Source organism: Mytilus trossulus, unplaced genomic scaffold, assembly GCF_036588685.1.
Source record: "Mytilus trossulus isolate FHL-02 unplaced genomic scaffold, PNRI_Mtr1.1.1.hap1 h1tg000085l___fragment_1__unscaffolded, whole genome shotgun sequence".
NCBI lineage: Eukaryota > Metazoa > Mollusca > Bivalvia > Mytilida > Mytilidae > Mytilus > Mytilus trossulus.
The window spans coordinates 3,097,816-3,119,821 of record NW_026963295.1 but is presented as its reverse complement, the minus strand read 5'-3'; the positions used below and the strand labels follow the sequence as shown (position 1 = coordinate 3,119,821).

At 32.2% G+C, this 22,006-nt stretch overlaps 2 protein-coding genes across 2 annotated transcripts; both read left to right on the top strand.

Moving 5' to 3' along the window:
- Nucleotides 1–1,308: 1,308 nt before the first annotated feature.
- On the top strand, nucleotides 1,309–5,114 carry LOC134699853 (protocadherin Fat 4-like). Its single transcript, XM_063561260.1, has 3 exons — nucleotides 1,309–2,106; nucleotides 3,013–3,086; nucleotides 4,900–5,114. Exons 1-3 carry the CDS (start codon nucleotides 1,370–1,372, stop codon nucleotides 5,112–5,114), a joined length of 1,026 nt encoding a protein of 341 aa, XP_063417330.1. The 5' UTR covers nucleotides 1,309–1,369.
- An 8,562-nt stretch (nucleotides 5,115–13,676) lies between these two features.
- Nucleotides 13,677–15,894, top strand: LOC134699742 (death-associated protein kinase 1-like). The gene is made up of 3 exons (XM_063561171.1): nucleotides 13,677–14,118; nucleotides 14,652–14,750; nucleotides 15,381–15,894. Exons 1-3 carry the CDS (start codon nucleotides 13,806–13,808, stop codon nucleotides 15,776–15,778), a joined length of 810 nt encoding a protein of 269 aa, XP_063417241.1. The 5' UTR covers nucleotides 13,677–13,805; the 3' UTR covers nucleotides 15,779–15,894.
- Nucleotides 15,895–22,006: the final 6,112 nt, after the last annotated feature.

Here is a 22,006-nt window from a genome sequence, read left to right as displayed (position 1 = left end):
CGTCACCAATGACGTCGATTCTCAGTTTCATGGTTACAGACAGTGACGTCATCGATAGTTTGAGTTGTTTGATTGACGTACAACCTACCAGTGGTTATTCACTGTTCACTTTCAATTCCACATGTGAGTTTACAGTTCTACGTTCTAAGTATGAATATATGAAGAAACATGATAAAAGCGTGATTATTATACAGAAACATGTTAGCGACGTAATAAATCGACATTTGATAGCGCTCTGACTTGTAAATTTTAAACAACAGGCATGAACATATGATTTTTACTTCTTTCTTGACTCGTTAAATTCTTAATAAAATATTATTAAAATCGGGGGGGGGGGGGGGGGGGGAGATGCCATTTGTAGAAGGAAGCTTCAAAAAAGAAAAATTGTGAGAGCCTATAAAGTAGACTTATCGTGGAAGATTCATTTTGCGAAAATAGAAAAAAAACAATAAATTAGCCATTGAGTGTGTACACAGCTAAAATATAAACCATAAATCATTACGGCTTAATGCATTTTTATTATTTCAGCATTTACACTTTACACTAAACAGGGTGCCATATTGGATTATGAGTTGATAAATGACAAAACCTATAACATCACATTCACAGTATCTGATAATACTAATACCGTCTTTGGGTCGGTTGTAATCACAATTCAGGATGTAAACGATTCACCTGATTTTCAAGCGTCGGCGCTATATCTATGGGTAAATGAATCAGAGGTAAGTGACTTAACTCAAAAAAATATAATGTGCAATATAAACTGCACTATATTTATTAACTGTTTTAGAAATTGAAATATGGGATTATCTATGTGAAATACCAAAACAATAACTATATAAGAGTAATTACCATATTCAACAGAAATAAAAGACACTTTTCAACAGCAAAAAAACTCTGTAACCTTGACAATGTACATAAGACATGTTACATATCACAGAAAAATGTAAAATGATTGAAGAATGTATTACGTATGCAATAATAAAAGTAAAATTAAAAAAATACTGAGCTCCGAAGAAAACTCTGAACGCAAAATCCCTACGCAAATGGCAAAAACAGAAGCTCAAACACATGATTTGAATGGATAATAACTGTCATATTTCTGACTTGGTACAGACAAGCTGCAACACTGTAAACAATTTAGTTGGTTATCTATTTACATATAATATTTATCAAATAGTAGAATAAAAGAGTATAGTGCAATCTGCTTAAAGAAATTACATATGTAATTTTAAAAATATTCTTATCAAAAGTATGCTCGCTTTTCACTAATTTTAACGCGTTAGGATTTTTTACTAAGGCACACACATTAATTGGACAGCTGCCACCATACGTAGATCAGGACATTGGCGATAGCATATTGTATCGAATGACCAATGGAAGTGGAGTAGGATATGTTTCAGTGAATGAGTCAACTGGAATTCTTTCCTTTTCTTTAGATTATGATTCCGACCAATCGAGTATGCCATCTGAAATCAATATAAATATAGATATTGAAGACAATGGCGGCTTAACCGACACGTGTTTTGTAACTATATACATACACGATATAAATGACAACGCCCCAGTGTTCAGTAGTACTGCATATGTGTTTACAGTCAATTCGAATACGCCTTTCGGTTCTTCCATTGGGAGTACAGTTGCAACAGACATTGATGAAGGAAGTAACTCAATGATTTCGTATCGAATAGATCCGACCTCATCACTAAATAGTTCTTTTATTGTCTCTAACGATGGATTAATTGTATCACTGACCTCGTTTTCAACGTTGCCTGCCAATTCTATTTTAACTTTTAAAGTCATTGCTGAGGATGGCGGTTTACCGAGTCTCTCAGCAGAAGTTCCGGTGACAGTTATTGTAGCAAGTCCAAATTCAACACAGCCAACAACGCAGCAAACAAATGTTTCGTATCAAAATAATTTGATGGCTAGTGCAACTGAAACAGGGAATCCTCAAAACTTTACAAATACAACAGAATGGACCATTCTTGTTGCTGTTTCTGCTGTTGGTGCAGTATTGTTATTGATCTTACTTGCTTGTCAATTTCACCAGTGTCGGAATCGGTCTGATGACCAAAAATACCAGGAAGTCCCTAAAAAACAACAGTAAGTTTTAGTAAATTCATTCATTATGAAATATAAGATAAAACTAAATCCAATTAGTATTTTTTTATTTTGTATTTAGATGAGGACGTAATAAAAAATACAATTTTCATTTTCAACTTGTTCACCAGAGAAATGTTGTCATGCGTTACACAAAAAATAAACTAATGTGATATGGCGAGTGTACTAATCTTTTCTTACATTTGTTTAACTTGAAGCTACCTGTACATTTATATAACCCAACTTAATGGAATATATTTTTTCCCAGTCTATGTGTCCGTTTGTTCGTTAGCTAGTTCGTCTGTCTGTCCCGCTTCAAGTTAAAGTTTTTGGTCAATGTAGTTTTTGATGAAGTTAAAGAAAATCAACTTGAAACTTAGTACACATGTTCCATATGATATGAGCTCTCAAACATAAAGGCCAAAGTATAGTGTCGATCATTATTTAACGGACCCCTGAACATAGAAAGTTATGGTGCGAATGCGGCATCTGTACTAGGGACAATTCTTGTTTCGACTTATAAATCTGTGATTCCTTGTCCGGCTTTTGCTTTTTATTTAGATTTGATCAACTCTACAACCTTTGTATTAATTTTTTTAAGGTGATGCTTAATTGAAGAGACATTATTTTTCACATTGACCATCTAGTGCAGTAACATAGTTATCGTTAATGTTATGGTAATGATTTTCCGATTTATCTATTTCTACATTTCCCGAAAGGCAGAGGGATGGTATACACTCTATTTATGTTGATGTGTTTCTCTCGGTATTTGTTTGTAGCACGGATTTGATTTCACTGAAAAAAAATTATGACTTTTGAACATCGGTATACTACTGTTGCCTTGTTTTTAACTTGTCGCTTACTCCATCATAAAACATGTAAAACATAAGATTTTACTATTTATTTCAGAACGCCAAAACCACTTCCAAAATTACACAGGGTGAAATCATCTTCGATGAGAGACAATGATTTTTGGAATCAAGGTAATTAACGCAAAGAATCTGTAAGGTGTCAAAATGAATGTTAGCGGCGACGAAGGTTATATTTCAATGCAAACTAACGGAAATGTTAGGACTTTTATACAATACTTGAAATACTTAAAACTTAGATAAATTAATGAGAGAAAATTTATACATGAGTGTCATTATTATATCTGGGTTTTCGTTTATTAAGAATACATGAGATGAGAAACATGTAAAGTTGCATTAATACTAATTATAAATAAGAAGATGTTGTATGAGTGCCAATTAGAAAACTCTTCATCCAAGTCACCATGCATAAAAAGGTTAAGAATTGTAGGTTAAAGTACGGCTTTCAACTTCGAATTCATTAGCCGGAAACAAACTAACAATACCATGAAAAAACAAACGAAAAACAATAGAATAAAAATCACAAAGACATTCAAAACCCATACAAGTAAGAATGGGTACTACAACCATACTTTATATATACCAAAGCAGTCGTGGAGTATCTACAATTTACACAACATGTTGTGTCATATGTACTATTGTTTGTCTCTTTGTCTTTTTTTAATTTTAATCATGGCGTTGTCAATTTATTTTCGATTTATGAGTTTGACTGTCCCTCTGGTATCGTTTATCCCTCTTTTACATAATATGACCGTTTACAAAAATATGGCAAACTGAACACAGCAAATTGTTTCCATTAACTAACGAAACAATGAATGATGATCTGGATAGCATTCATATGATTGTGAAAAAAAGACAAACAGGTAGAGAATTAGGAAAAATCAAAAGATAGAGAAAAAGAAACCCCAAAATAACGAAAATTGAATAACAGGGTGCTAAAAGATAAGGAATATTGTATTGTAATAGATAATGGATAAAAATATATATAAGGAAAATTCAAACCATTCAGATAATACAGATGTTAATACCAAATTGGAATAGTATAAAAAAAAATATTGTAGATTATCCTCTCTTTTAGGACAACAATATTGATTATAGAATGTAATCACTCTGTTTTCTTCAATGTTTCCCTGTTGTTTTACTCTCCACGTTACCTTCATTTTAAAAGGCCTCCCTGGCAGAGTGGTCTATACTGTAATCACTAGCCAGTCAACACCGAGGTTTTAAGTTCGAACCCCGCTCGTGTACTCAACTCCAATCTTAATTGACTAGGATTATTAGTTTCCTATCGAAGTTCGGTGGTTTTCTCCAGGCACTCCGGCTTCCTCGGCCAATAAAACTAACCGCCACGAAAATGTCCAAAAAGGCAGTGCTCCAAAGAGGCGTTAAAAACACACAAAAAAAAAGAAATAACACTCCATTCAACAAATACCATAACCATTCGAACAGCGGTATACTACTGTTGCCTTTATTTATGTACATCGTCTTACATTGTGAAGGGCGAATATTTTTAATTGAAGGTGAAAATGTCTTATGTATAAAATGACAGTAATTGTTACAAGAAACTTTGACTCCGATTTAGAATCTTTACATTACAGAATAGATGTGTTATTCAATTAAAATTTTACATTACATTTTTTCATCATACAGGCGCTGTACGTGTCACAGTATTTGTCTATCCCAAATTCATGTATTTGGTTTTGATGTTATATTTGTTACTCTCGTGGGATTTTGTATGGTGCTCGGTCCATTTCTGTGTGTGTAATTACATTTTAGTGTTATGTCGTTGTTCTCCTCTTATATTTAATGCGTTTCACTCGGTTTTAGTTTGTTACCCCGATTTTGTTTTTTGTCCATTGACTTATGAGTTTTGATAAGCGATATACTACTGTTGTCTTTATTTACATTACATTTTTCCATCATACAGGCGCTGAAGGAAACGAACATCCGCCTGTTAGAAGAGCAATGTCACAAAAGATGTTATCACTTACTGGTTTAAGTAACGGACATTCAAGGGTGTCTAATCTGAGGACGGTTACGGAAGACTACGATGATATGCCACGGATCGTAAAGACGACTGGAGTGCGCGAAATTCCTGGGTTTAGAGGTCTTACTTCAGAAAGAACTAGTCTTCGCTTTTAATCGTCTTTAAAAGAATCTTCAATCTATCAATGGCTGATAGAATATTGTCTTAACGTCCTTATAGTTGAACTTGTATTTATACTTCATGATTGATCAAAAAGTTCAGATCACATTAAGTGTGTTCATTTACTGAAACCGTGCAACAAGTAGACCATTTAGCTGAAACGTCTATTCAACATGATATGCATGCATGTTGCTATTTTGTTTCCTGACGACAACAAGTTTCACTACCATAATTAAAGGATGTCCTTCTTCCTGTTTTTCAAACTTTTGCATTTTATCAACTATCATTTGCCCACCACTTAAATAGGTGAAAATACTTTTCAAACCAATGCAAAGATTTTTAAACTAAATTAGTTTTGAAACATTCTTTTCTTTTAAGTTTCAAAATCACATGTATGATTAAGTATTACCCTATCGAACAACAATTAGTGTGTCCTTGTTTCTAAATGGTAAAAAAATATACTATTTCAGTACAATTGTTTTGGGATTATTTTAACTAATTGTGGTGCTTTATCTGACAATGGTTCATGGTTAATGCAATTCCCTTCGTCATTTTCTGTTTGAGTCACATATTTGTGTATTTCTGAATGATATTTGATGATCAATACATTATTGTCGCTTTATTTTTTCTGTCCTCTTTGACTTGTGTTGGAAACACTCGTTGTTTTATAAATTGAAATATTTAATCGATGATTGTCACTGTTCAAATTTACCTAACACGATCGAAACTGTTATTGAAATAGTTAACACAGAATGTTAGGAAAATTAAGTTTGGAAAAACGCCTTTAACTGAATCATTCTAATTTTTAAGATTTGCATGCTCCTTATTTTGAAAATGATTTTTAATAAACAAAAATGTCTGCTACTACGAATGCAGTCGATGATCGTCATTGTAATAATGAATATCAATAATAGCTACTCCATTCGTGACTGAGTAAATGCATTTCCTAAAGACAATGATCGGTAAACTGCAACTTAAGACAACAATTACAACAGAAATATATAGAAAATAAACGATTTGCAGCGATATGATATGACAGGCTTTAAATCTCAATTTAGTATAATTTTTAACATTTCTGTTTAACTGTTTCCTCGTTTTACAATATACAAAATCAAAAGCAAGACGATGATCAATAAAAAAAAAAGTGTAGTTGGAAGGGCATATGATAAATACACTCAACAACTTCGGTAAATCACAACTAGAAATGAGAATCCTTACATAATGTACCATCAATTTTGCTCGTTGAACTATTATCGAAAAGAAGAAATCAGTTTTTTTTTTTTAATTTCTGAAATAGAACTAATTGATCTTTTTCAAAATAGGAAATCATCGAAATCACTGAAATATAATTTTCATTTTATCTTAAACTCACAAACTCTCAAATTTAAAACCCATAATCTCAACGTTTTGTTTTATGCTTTTTTTTATTTTATTTTTTTTTTATCTAAAATGCCACTTTGAATGATGTATACCGTAAACACATAGTCGGTTACTCTTTTATAAACAGTTATGTTTCAACAAATGTGACACCTGGTTTTATTTCGAAAAATCCATGGTTTTAAAATTGGTAGTTTCATTATTTATAATTTGAGATTATTTTTGCGTATGTTATTTTGCTGCTTTCTATACACATATTCGCCCATTTTCAATTAGAAATATTTAAAAAAAAAAAAAAAAACCAAGAGCCAATGATGTTTGCAAACTCATGTATTGTGTTTTGATGTTATATTTGTTATTCTCATAGGATTTTGTCTTAAGCTTAATCTGTTTCTGTGTGTGTTACATTTTAATGTTGTGTCGAGATAGATGATTAGATGGCATTTTGTTTAAATTATGGAAGGGAAAATACAAGTTACGGTTATTATGTTAGATACTAAATATAATCAATTCAGGGTAAACTTTATGCTCTGATAATATATACTATTATTAGTATTATTAGTATAATTTATGATGATTATAGAAGTGATATAAATAGAACTTAAGTCGCATGAAGAAGCAACCTTCAGACTGGGCTTCCTTTGATTTTAATTTACTGTCCGTATTGCTGTGTTGGGTTTTTTTTCTTGTTGTTTTTTTCTTCTTTTTTTTTTCTATAATGACTTAAGGAATAAGTGGGTTGAGACCTCACTACATATTTTAACCCGCATCATGTTTACGTCTGTCCCAAGTCAGGAGCGTCTGGTCTTTGTTAGTTGTGTTTGGTTTTCATTTCATTTCATTTATAAACATGTTTAGGAGTTAAGTATGACGTCCATTTTAATTGAACTTGTACACATTTACAGTGTGAAAAGCACAGCTGAAGTAGCCTCACAGTGATGGGTTTCATCGCTATGTTAAAGACCTATTGATGGTTGTTTTTATGCCCAACCTACATTTTACGATAGCAGAGGGGCATTATGTTTTATGATCTGTGCGTCGTATCGTTCGTTCGTTCGTCCGTCTGTTCGTTCATCAGTCTGTCCCGCTTCAGGTTAAAGTTTTTGGTCAAGGTAGTTTTTTATGAAGTTGCGCGTGTCCCAAGTCAGGAGCGTCTGGTCTTTGTTAGTTGTGTTTGGTTTTCATTTCATTTCATTTATAAACATGTTTAGGAGTTAAGTATGACGTCCATTTGAATTGAACTTGTACACATTTACAGTGTGAAAAGCACAGCTGAAGTAGCCTCACAGTGATGGGTTTCATCGCTATGTTAAAGACCTATTGATGGTTGTTTTTATGCCCAACCTACATTTTACGATAGCAGAGGGGCATTATGTTTTATGATCTGTGCGTCGTATCGTTCGTTCGTTCGTCCGTCTGTTCGTTCATCAGTCTGTCCCGCTTCAGGTTAAAGTTTTTGGTCAAGGTAGTTTTTTATGAAGTTGAAGTCCAATCAATTTGAAACTTAGTTCACATTTTCCCTATGATATGATCTTTCTAATTTTAATGCCAAATTAGAGAATTTACCAAAATTTCACGGTCCACTGAATATAGAAAATGATAGTACAAGTTTAAGGTTAAAGTTTTTGGTCAAGGTAGTTTTTGATGACGTTGAAGTCCAATCAACTTGAAACTAAGTATACATGTGCCTTATGATATGATCTTTCTATTTCTATAATCGTTTTTAATGCTAAATGAGAGTTTTTACTCCAATTTCACGATCCACTAAACATAGAAAATGATAGTACGAGTGGGCATCCGTGTACTATTGACACATTCTTGTTTTATTTTATTGTCGGATTGCTGTCTCTTGGACACATTCCCAATGTTGTCTCTATTATATTCAACTATCATTTTCAAACTATTTGTTGTAGGGGGGTATTTCCAAATTTTGGATGGAAAATAACACTATCAAAAGCCATGATATTGAAGGAAATAAACATATTGTGATGCAATAATATATTTTCTTTTAGGACTTTTCATATATGTACATACCGACAAATATAACACAACCAAACTTAAGATTTGAGACAAACGGCCTCTGGTTTAGGATTTAGGATGTTGATTATACTCAGAACGAGTGGAGTGACACAACAATTTTTGGCATCAAAATAGCAAACATTCGTATTCGGGGAAACTTGTAATGACGTTAAATGAATTTAATTATATGAAATAGATAAACATTAAAGAAGAAGAAACGTTTACAAATGAAAATGTTCTCTTCATTTTCATCACTTCACATCAAAGGAAACGAGTGAGCAATTAACGATTCATGATTACATATATGTATTGTATTAAACAAATACTTGACAAAGAACATGTTTTGCCTTCAGGTTACTAATAATCAATTATATCGAAAATAAAATGACAAGTTTAATTTACATGTATAATTATCATTAGTGGTAGACTTATAAGGTAAATTAATCAAAATTTCAATTAAAACTTTATGGTACACCATGTTTGCCAACTCATATTATTATACTTCCATTAAAATGCCATGATTTTGGTCGGCTAATACGAGGGTGTCAATTAACCCTATCACATGGCTGAGCGGGTGACAATTTTCGTGCAGACCAATCAAATATCGATAATTTAAAGGGTAATGAATTTAATTCAAGTTTTTAAATACAATGCGTAAAAAAGGCAACAGTAGTATACCGCTGTTCAAAACTCTTAAATACATGGACAACAAACAAAATCGGGGTAACAAACTAAAACTGAGGGAAACGCATTAAATATAAGAGGAGAACAACGACACAACATTAAAATGTAACACACACAGAAACAGATTAAGCTTAAGACAAAATCCTATGAGAATAACAAATATAACATCAAAACACAATACATGAATTTGGGGTAGATAACTACCGTGACAACTTCTACGTTTGGTTCAGATTTTTTCATAAGACTGTCTAAACACAAAAAAAAAATAGCATCCTGCCCAACTTTTGTTGTTTTTTCTAATACCCGTTACGATGTTATGTACGTGGCGTCAAAGAAAATATTTTCAAAATAAAATTAATCTGTAAAAGACAATAATAATACGACATTCAGTATAATAAATTAAATAACACATAGCTGAAAGTGTGGTAGAGCCGATTGGTATCCCTCGAAAAAGTATTGTCAACTGTGGCTTCGCCGCGGTTGAAAATGTTTTCCTGGAGTAACAATCTGCAATATCACCCTCTCAGCTATGTGTTATTTATATAATGTTTTACGTGATTCTCGTTTAAAAAAACTACTGTAATTTTATCAATATGGAATGACAAAATTTATTTTGTATTTCTATTTAAAGCTATCAATAAATTCTATTGTTCTTTGTATTCATAATTATCAAAAACGTTTTCCAATGTATAAATGCGATGTTCATGCATGCTTAATACCCTTAGAACATATAGAAACTTTAAAGCTTGAAAACAAGGCCATTGATATAACACGTATTACATTTTTGAAAATAGTACACTAGTACAATATTATTATATTGTATCTTGTAATCGGTGTATTTGGCACATATTTTATTTTTGTTCAACGTCCAGTGACAAATATTTCATGCATGTTCAAGACAAGAAAGAATTAACTATACATACCATAAAGGTCGGGGACAACTAGATTGCCACTTGTAGATAGAGAAAACAATTGCTGTGATTAAAGCCACAAACTGAGATAATAGGAAACATACAACATATCCAACTAAGTTGGACATCACGTGACTTTTGTGACGTATAATAGCCGCCATTTTGTATTATATTTCCCCATATAAAATGCATATATGCTTCAATAAAGTTAAATTTTCTCATAAACCTGACCCGTTTTCTTACTTTTGCAAATCAATCCTTGATATTCAAACACATTTCTATCAAACAATGTTGGTCCTAACAGTTTAATTTTTGATTAAATTCGGTCAAATCGGAATCGTAAAACATGCACTTTTTCTCGGCAGAGCTCCAGATAAGCTGCGTATTTGCGTGATCACGCAATACAAATAATAAAAAACCCAATGCAATTGTCCATTGCAGGGTTCAATAACCCAATTAATTCAAAGGAAAACCCAATTATATACCAAAACCATGAGTTCTCGACCCTTTTATTAGCTACCGTTTGCGTTATTTACCCTTATCTGTTTACAGTCAACGCGTAAATCTATTTTATAATATTTATAATTGGATATTTCCTTTCGTTCTAAAAATAGATCCCTGCATCAAGCAGCTAAAATGGGTCCCTGTTGGAGTTTTCCCTTGCTCAATAGGTACACGTGTTTTTGATAACATTTCGATCTTCTCGGCGTTTATCCAATTACCGTGTGTCATGTAGTCATATATTTTTTGCATTGCTCAGGATTTATCATAACATACATTGAATTAAAACAAAAGTGAATGTCCGGTAAAAATATTGAATAAAAGCATGTTTTTAAGCTGAGGGAAAGTTATGATGATAACAAGACTCAGCCAGTGTTTTTAGGAAGCGTCCATCGAACGCACAGGCGTGTGTGCGTACCTTAACGAGAACATTGCTAATAAACAAGGGGTTTCGTCAAAAACGAAATCAGTTGGAAAAAGTGAAATGGCCAAATCAATTATGACATGATATAGCATCAGAAACCAAAATTGCTAATAAAAGACAACTAAACCCAGATTTATGTAAATTGAATAAAACAAAAACATTCAAGTATAATAGAGTTTTTATACTAATTTTTTTTCCATTTTACGGTTAATTTATGAATACACACACAGGCACTGGTCTCACAATTCATTATATAAAGGTATAAGACGAGTGCCTGTGAATGCAAATATCCGTTTTTGTGAGAAAATACAAAAATGGCCGAAGGTTTGAAACGGGCCACAAATTAATCCTACAATTGCTCCTCAGTGAATAAACATAAAAAAAAACTAGCAAATAACCCTAAACCTTACCCTAAACCAAATAAAATAGCTAAACAAAGAAAGAAACATATTTAAGATGGATAAAAATCTGGGGTTGATATTGCTTAAATATTAATATTGTGTTGATGAACAAACCCAATACATTAAGGAGCTTGGTGGTGAAAAACCCAATTTGGTATCAACTTGAGGGGTGAATTGGAATTGATAATGCAATTAAAAAACTTTATCACCCAATTATATAAGAAAATGGTGGGTAAAAACCCCAATTTGTGAATTCTTATCTGGAGCTCTGTGACTCGTCATTTCTCCGTTGACTCAATGCTAAATTACCGATACCCATGTCTTCTTTTACAACAAATAAAGAAATTCTTTAAATAAAACACAAACTTTGCAAATCGATTAAGTATATTCAAACATATAGCTTGCGATGAATACTACTTAAAACAGTTTAATTTCAGGGCAAATTCGGTCAAACATCGACTTAAAAAAGGGTATTTTCCGAGATTTTTCAAAATGGCGGCTGATGTATCATCTGGAAATGTTGCATCAAATCAAAGATTGCTATAGTAAGACTTTCCTAGAGTATATTTAATTTGTCATACAGAATCTCTGATGTTTCTGTTATTTTCCTTTAGCGATATTTCGATATCATTGATTTCAAAATTTCTTAATAAAAAAAAATATTTTAAGTGTGACACGGGAACATTTATTTTGACAGATATTCATCCAGGAGATACTGTTACCAGAAAATAGTTTACAATATCTATAATAAAAAAAATCTCTTCTTTTTTTAAAGGTGTTTTTCAAGTTTTTTGTATATTTTATCTTTCTTTAGAAATATATTTATACATTCCTTTTAGAACAAAAAAAAATGTTTTCATCCTAAGAGAAAAAAATCAATGTTCAATTATTATACAAATGTAGATTAATATTCTATACCTTTAAAATTTCATTCCTTGACCGAACAGGTGAAATCTAACTAGGGTTATAATGTTACATCATAATATATTGTCAGGTAGACGTGCAAACCAAAAGCAACCAGGTGACATTCAACATCCTGTCAGTGTGTATACATGTATTACCAGAGTTTAAATTTTGTGATATACAAAAGTTTTCATAAATGTACAAATAAATATCTTCTCCTTCCCGTGTCAAATCAGAAGAATTTTGTTTCATAATAAACTTTAGGAAAATATGAATATTAAGAAAATGTCTTTAAAAAAATAGTTTTTGCATAAAAGGCGTTCAAATATTTATATGTTTCTATAATTATTAAAGAAATATTCTGATTCAAATTTTAATATAAAAGAATTTCGATCATTGAATATGATTTTATTGTTATTTATTTTTTAATTCAATATTTAAAGTTAAATCCAGGCAATGAATCGTTATAAAGTTTAAATTGTGTAAAAAAAAGAAGTTTTTGTATACATTCCAACAAAGACGTATAATACGATTGGTCTGGTTTTAACAATATTGTATACCCGATTATATCTATCGACAGAGTTATCGGTCCTGAATAGGACTGATATAGTTGGGTATGATGATGAGTTACAAATCGTCATGCATGACTTTGTGCAATAACTCATAATCTTCGAACCAAGGGTTTCACTAATATGAGCATTTCTGTACATCTTGTATAATTGATGATTCTTTGGTCTTTGGCAGATTTGAACAGCATGTAACTCATACAGTTCTTTAGTTTTTAAATTAGGCAAGAACAAGAACATTCTCGATTATCACCAATAATCGTATATTACAGGCTATAAACATGAGGAGTACATCTGATCCTCAATAATCGTCTATTCATATACAATAACATACGACTCCTCACTGTCGCTTGAATCAAAACATGGTAGTTAAAAATATCAATAAATTGCAAGTTGAAAGGAATGCATATATGCATATATTTCTGTCTGGTTTGGTCTATTTTCATACACATGTTTACTGTTAGGAAAGATATAAATGTACATATTAACTTTTATTTGAAACTTTAAAACTTCATTGGTTGTAAGCCGCATTCCAATTTTAAATTATCTTTCAAAACACGAACAATTAAACATTGAAATATTTTAAAAATTTTAATATTATTTGAATATGTCTCCTTGTAAAAAATATATACATCAATGTTTTCCGGCATGTGACATTGTGTATTGGGAACAAACGAGGTAATTATGATCTATCATATGATTGACAGGTTAATGGGCGGTCTAAGTATATAATGATCACATCTATTTGTGACGATCACATTATATAGAAAACTTACATGGACATACATTCAATTTGACAAAAAATCACTTTTTACACATTGTTTCCTTTTCTAAACAGGAAATAGCGTTAGTGCATTATAATTGAATTTTCTAAGAAATAGTTTTACTTGGATTTAACAATATGAGTTTTCGGTCATTAAAAGAGGACAGGGAGCATTCGAAAGAAAATGTTCGAATTCACAGAAAAGCGGGAAAACGGAGATCAAACTCAGCACCAACTATTCATGCTGATAAAACAAAGGATGTTAATGCAACGGACAGTAAAGGAAGATCTTCTTTGTATTATGCTGCAAAATATGGTGAAATTGAAATCGTCCGACATCTTTTAAGTAACGGAGGTGATCCAGATTTACATGATAAAGCATTGAATTATCCGATCCACGAAGCTGTGGATAGTGGTCACGTGGAAGTTTTGGAATTACTTATATACAAAGGTATGCATGCTTTAAAATTTCATTATACTCGAAGAAATAATTTTATATTCAAATTAATGTATATAATAATGATGATAGTGTAATGATTGCATCATAAAATTAAAGATACTACATTTGTATTAACTCTTCGATGGACTAGCGTTGATTCATTTAAAAAAAAACTAAAACACGAACAAAATATGATGAACATTCAAGAGAGTGTAGGAAAAAATACTGTAAATTCAGAAATTATTTCGAGGATTTTATTATTGCTAAAAATGCGAGAGTTGTAAACGCAATAATTTAAACTCGCATATTGAAATATTTTATATGAAAACAACAGAATTTTTCTTAAAAACGTGAAAATTAAAATCGCATTTAAGTCTAAAATGACAAAATCGCAACAATAAATGGACGCAATAATTTCTAAATTTACAGTAAACGAAACATTTATTTTTAAATAAACCAAATAAGTAAACAACTCGCACTTTATATTAACATGTTTTAAATGTGAAAAAAGCATATTTATAATTCGCTTCTTTTTCTTTTAACAGGTTGCAATGTAAATGTTCAAAATCTGTCAGGACAGACTCCATTAATGAGAGCAGCCCTTTTTGATGAATTAGAAGCTGTTAAAGTGCTGATTAAATCAGGTAAATATATTATGCCTTTTGGTTTAGTGTTCAGTTTTCACCAATCTTCTGCATTTTTAAATAGTTCTTCAGCGAAGAAATATGAATATTATTTATTGAGGAAATTTTCGTTTCAAGCAGTTGGGTGTAACATAGAGCACTATATATCTTTTTCTGTGTTAAATATACATTGCTTTCCTTTAAACCTACTCGAAATTTCAACAGATATAAGGTGGAAGAGACATACAGAGGTGTGGGCTCTACGTGTACGTCAACTAGACACAACACAATTCATAAAATTGCCTAAGAGGACAACGCCTGGTCTTCAACAGTTTAATATATAGACAAGTGCATACTCTTAATCAGTCATTGTATAGACCATTAGAAATGAGGAACATTATAAATCAATAAAGAAATAAGCTTCCAATTTCTCTCTGCAATGAGTATGAGAATAAATATAGTGGTATTGGAAGACGCGTTCACACTTCAATCATCATTAATATAAAAAAAATCAAACCATGATTAATTGTAAACTCTGATATTAATCAAAGTAAATAATACTCATTAGCAATGGTTCGTTACATGTAGGTTGACATACTTTTATATGTTGTTAAACAGTTTTATAATTTTTGTTTTTCTCTGTTTTAACAGATTGTAATTTGAATGAAGTAGACTGTACCGGAAAAACGGCTTTATTGGTTGGTTTACAAGAAGGCCATGATGTTGTGTCTAGATATTTGATCAAAAGCGGATGTGACGTAAATGTGGTCGATCGACTTGGGCAGAGTGCTTTGTATTTCGCTATACACAGATCCTCAGCTCCGTCTGTGTCGATGTGTCAAAAACTTTATAGAAATGGATATAATGCAGAAAATGATTCTGAATGGTTAACGAAAGACTTGCATCGAAAATTGACCCAAAACGGCAATGGATTATTTTCTCGCGTAGTGCGAAAATTGAGGATACAAAAATCGAAAATAGACCTTTATAGTATTGATGACTTGATTTCTGATGACTATGTTGATTTTGATAATTCAAGAAAGGTCTAAAAAATATTTCGAAATATGTATGATTATTATGTCAGTCTTTTGTTTTCGTTTTCGAGACTATCTCTGACAAAAGATTTGTTGTTTTATTTATTTATTGAATAAAATTGTAAGTGTTACACTAATGAGTTTTACTTATTACTTTACAAAATAATACTAATAATACTCTATGATGCAACTGAGAGCTTTTCTCACTATTTTGGATAAAATGTTCATGTTTAAAAGGTTTATATCAGCCTAGGTGTCCCCACTGTAAAATATTGTGACTGTCACAGTACTTAACATTTACAAATGTAGTCGTAGAAGGTCGATAATGATTCATTTTAAACATGACAGTTCCTCTTCTCAACATTTTGTACCGTTACATTGCAGATAATTCAAAAGAAACCGCACTCCTATTTATTGACAACCAGATTATTGTTGGTTTTTTTTTCCGTTTGAATTATCATACACCATTTCGTCATATTGAGGTCTTGTTATGCTGGTTTTTTTTATACGGTATGGGTTTAACTCACTTTAAAAGGCAGTATGGTCACTTGTAGTTGTCCTTTGGTAATGGATTCTGTACATAGTTTCAATTTGCACACATATTTGATGTTATGAAACTCCGACATAAACAGTAATTTAAATATTATCTTTTCGCTCATAACAGAAACAGAATGCACAACATTGTCCAAAGCGACGGTGCATAGGAATGTCTAATAAGTTAAACTGTATTTGAAGACTTGTATTTGAATATAGAAAATTGCTGTTTGTATGATGAATGGTTCATGTCTGACAACGGCTAATATATGAAACTCTAACGGACTAGAACAAATTTTCAAACCCTATTTTGAGATATACTTACTGATTGAATGATTGTTGTTGGCTTTTGTGCAGTGGCAGCTATTACAGGCATGAAGAAATAAAAAGTGAATTGCTACTGGAAAATGATTTTATATTAGAAAGTAGTTTGTCTTGCAACAAGACCGGTTGCAACAAGTCACCTACGAATCCCTCCGCGAAATTATGCACGGTTATTCACGTGCATATTGAATGGCACTCCCTCTACATGAGGCATCAAGTCCCATTCTAACCAGAATTTGCAGAATTTGCTTTGTTCTTTTACAACCTGCACAGTTAAAATGATGCCGAACTTTGGTAACGCTTTATTTACTGGGTGCAAGAAGAGCACGATTGTTCATCTTTCTATTCTCATGTCACCTTTTGAGTTTCTTTCTTGAGAAAGAGTAGTTTAGAAGACGATATTTGTATATTGATCTTTTAAATGAATGATACAATGTTGTACTTCAGTGGAATTGTATATGCTTTTCCATCGAAGAACTATATATTAAATGATATTTATTATATACATGTACCGATTTTATAAAAAAAAAAAAAATACTAGAGACAACCAACAGGGTCGTAACTAGGGTTCGAATTCAAGGGAGGCAGGGGTTTAAGGCCGCCGACTGAGGTCCAAAATATGCGCAAAACTATATTTGTTTTCGTGACTTCGGGTGGGCTTCTGATATACATTCATTTGTTAACTTTGTAGCAAATTACAAGACTAGTTGGATTCGTGTAGTGAATCAAAGCTTCCCATTTTGCCTACTTTTAGTTGGCTGCCCATTAATTAGAATTTAAACTCGTACTGTATCGATCATTTCAAAACTTCGAAAGACGAGGAAAAAAGGGGGAGTATATATATTATTAATATAATTATTTTCTGTGACTGTATCTTACATTAATTTGTAGGATCCTTTACTATAGATAATTTAGCTGATCTGTAACAATAACATCTTCATGCCTTATATATCATGTACTGTAGTACGCCGCTAGATTAAAACTGACGTGGAAAGGTAACATATGGCCACCGAAAGCTCTTTTTTTGAGAGCCCAGGTGGTCGTGTGGTCTAGCGGGACGGCTGCAGTGCAGGCGATTTGGTGTCACGATATCACAGTAGCATGGGTTCGAATCCCGGCGAGGGAAGAACCAAAAATTTGCGAAAGCAAATTTACAGATCTAACATTGTTGGGTTGATGTTTAGACGAGTTGTATATACGTAATATACACATGGCTGTATGCCTTTTGCTATATATGTGATGTCTTATTTTGAAGAAAAAAACATGATTATCCCCTTTTATGATTTTCAATTATGGGATATCCATGCAATATTGAAAACAATACAAATTTTGTATACTTCTTTAAACACATTTTTAGAAAGAGATCTTAAATAAAAACAAAACAACTTTTCTATGAACTTCTTTAAAATCAGATTTTTTTAAAGACTCAGATCTTGAATAAAAAAAAACATTTTCTATGAACTTCTTTAAAATCAGAATTTTAGGAAGAGTGCTTATTAAACAAAGTTAATTAATTAACACTAAACGGAAATATGGATAGTGCTGATTTGGATTTTTTGTATTTCCAACGTTGCAAAATTCGAATATTATTAACAGTTATACAAAGCCATACTTTATATAGTAGTCACGCTCGGCAATAAGTTATATAACTAATTAATGCATACGTTTTAAATTCTATATTGAATGTCTGTACCCCAATTTTTGACATTTTTACCTATTCTGTCTTTTTGTTTTATTCACAAATTGTTGTCAATACAAATTAATGACATTTTATGCGACGACTGTCATCTAGGTGAGAGGTTTAGAAAGCAACACAACCAAGTTTAATCCACTATTTTCTACTTAAGATATTGTCTGTTTTAAATCAGGAATATGATCATAGTTCTTTTCCATTGTTCTATGTGATTTATCCTAATAAATGTGTGCCAAAAGTGTTTAAAGCTTAAACATATTAAAACCTATATGGGTTTTAACTTGTCAGCATGTTCAAGTTAAACATGTTTGGTCCTGCTCCTCTTATCAACAGAAAATTAAACCTTTAAAGTATATGTCAAATGGTTTTCATTGCAATTTCACGAAGGGTACGCAAATTATTTGTAGGTGTCTTTCAAATTTTAAATGTAAAAAATAAATGGTTGTGACCTTTACCTACAAAAAAGAAGATCTGGTATGATTGCCAATGAGACAACTGTCCACAAGAGACCAACGTGACAGATATTAACAACTATAGGTCACCGTACGACCTTCAACAATGAGCAAAGCCCATACCTCATAGTCAGCTATAAAAGGCCCTGATAAGACAATGCAAAACAATTCAAACGAGAAAACTAACGGCCTTATTTATATAAAAAAATGAAAAAAAAAAAAAATATGTAACACATAACAAACGGCAACCACTGAAATACAGGCTCCTTAATTGGGACAGGCACATACATATTTAATGTGGCTGAGTTAAACATGTTAGCGGAATCCCAACCCTCCCCTTACATGGGACAGTGGTATAACAGTACAACCAACATAAGAACGAACTATAAAAATCAGTTGAAAAAGGCTGAACTCATCAAATGTACAAAAATACAAGTGGACGTGGCCGGGTACTTATACATTCCGACACAAAAAGACACAAAAACAGATCTGAGAGTACTCGCAGTTATCTGACAGCTAGTTCAAAGCCACTAACAACTAATAAAAAAATCATGCATCTAAGACTAAACTATCAATCCGTACACATCCAACCTCCAATGGATTTAGTGTAAAGACGTCATAAACAGCCAGACAAAAACACGACCTTGTTCAATGCCAAGTTACAGGTATCGACAGATTGTTGATCAATTGAATGTGTATATTATGTATATAACCTACTAGTTATATTAAGTTATCTTTAGCCCTCTTTCAATTTGCTCGTTGTTGAATGGATTTCAACAACCTTGTAAAGAATGAAGCGTATGTTAAATGATTGTATTGGCATTTTCCGAGAGAAAAATGGGTTACCCAAGGTTGTAAAACAGTTGTTTACAGTGTATTCAAACATTGCAGCGTATGAGTTTTTGTGTAACCGGATACGCATCCGCCTGTTCAAAACATCCAACAACCGCACAACACAGTTTAAATTATGTTTGTACAACAAATAGTACAAGCCTATAAACTTGTTTGTACTTATAACATTTGTCAAATGACCAAACAACTATTGGCAACCAAATTCCAAAGATGTAATTATTATTTGTGGGTGATATACGACGTACAAACAAGTCATGACCAATTTAACACAGTTATGTTAATGTTAACATGGTAGACTTTCGGTCATATAGTTGTTACTCACATTTAACAGAGTATTCGTTGTAATAAATGTATGTTAGAAAGAAAAACCCACACGTTAATGTACATGTGACATACATATACATGTACATGTAGTATAAAAGCACAAACATATGTCATTACAATGTATAAATACAAACCTCGAGGTTGATAACAGAAAATAATCCTTTAAAAATAGGGAAAAACCAAAGGTCTTTTTGTTTATCATATTTGAGTTCATCTGGCCGTGATACATGTATTATAGTATAATTGACTGTGTCCTTCCTGTTATCATATCCTATAACCTGTACATACAAGGCTAATTCGTGCAAGTCCAGAACTCGGTGAATTACGTTACCATTACATTTGCGCGCAAAAATCATTACGTTTGCGAGCAGCTTTCGATTACATTTGAACTAAATGTTGTTTGCACGACTACACATCCGCTCATGTATGACGAATATGTTTGAATTAAATTAAATGAGAAGGTGAAATCACGAGGATTTTAGAGGACAGACAGACTTTTCTTAATTTGCATACAAACAAGATTATGTCGAAGTTTACAACATTTTACTTGCCATGTTACCGGATAAACATTCGTGTAAAACAAAACCCACGAAAACTGCAAAACATATGTTAATCACGTTTATTCAACAAACAGTATACATGTTTGTACGTAATAAATACCTTTTTGTACTTATATAAAAGAGGCGAAAAATACAAAGGAATATGTAAACCCGTAAGTCGTAAATAAGCTAACAACGTCATGACTGAAAAAGTAAAAGACAAACAGACAAATAACAGTACACAAAGCACTACATAAACAACGTAAGACTGAGCAACACGTTTATACCAAATGTCCAATAATCAAATAACAAAAGTATATAAAAAAACACAAGACCGTATGGTTGATAGGGACATAATAAGGTCAAATATTTCATTTCGGACCCCTCACATTTCAACCAAAGCTTCACATGTTTAGTATACATAATCATGTTACCTTGTCGAATTTTAAGTCTACGTCTTAATAGTCAATGACAAAGTATTAAGTAATACCAGGACTGCATTTTAACAGCTGCCAAAGTCAAATTCATAATTGACGGTGGCCTCATTTCCGGTACTCGTCTATAATGCAATTCTCTTCTACCACCGTCAACCGTGACATTGCTGCAGACGTCGTCCAATCAAAATTGGTACATATAAGCTATGCCTACTTACATACATACTCAGTCCTTTCTATGCCTTAGGGCAAGGACAGGTTTCCTCCAGTTTTCTCGGTTGTTTGGTTTCATTTCCCCTGTGTCCCAGGTATAATCCGATTCATTTAGTTCATTTTTTCTGTTGCGTCTACGTGTTTTTTTTTATGTCTTCCTCTTTTTCTTCCCCCTCCCCTATCCAACGTAAGCTGGCTACCTTGATCATGTCTTCAGATAATTTCCGTAGAACATGACCAAGCCATCTCATTGTTGTATCAGCAAAGTTGTGTACTATCTGTACTTCTATATATCTCAGATCTAGAGTGCTGGAGAATGAGAAAGATATCAACAGACTATCTAGCTTATATAACACATTTCTGAGGAAGATAATGAAGATATTCTTGCCAAACAAAATCTATGCTCAATTGGATTATATTTATATGATTGTTGAGGTCATACAACGGTATGATCATTTCCCTATCCAATAGTCCATTTGTCAATTGTCGATTTGATTCTATTACATTGTATGACTTACTTTTTAAACAAATTACTTCCCTTTGTCAATCGTAGACTGGTTCCATACCGGACAAGATTCCCTTTTGCCAATGCAAAGCATGATGAATTGAAAGTGATGTATCGGCGGTTTAACTAATTTTTCATAAAAAAATTATTTCTGATGTCAAAAGTATTTACAAAAATGTAGCTAAACAACACATTAATGTAATTAAAAGATTTAAAAACCTTATATAGATTACTCACATTACGCACAGTTAAATTTGCTCTGTCTGCTAGCTCTCCATTGTAAATAAAAAATAATGTCCGTCATAAGGGAGACAACCAAATTAGGGATCTCTAATTACAGGGTCAATTACGGGAATTGGCAAATAGACTATTA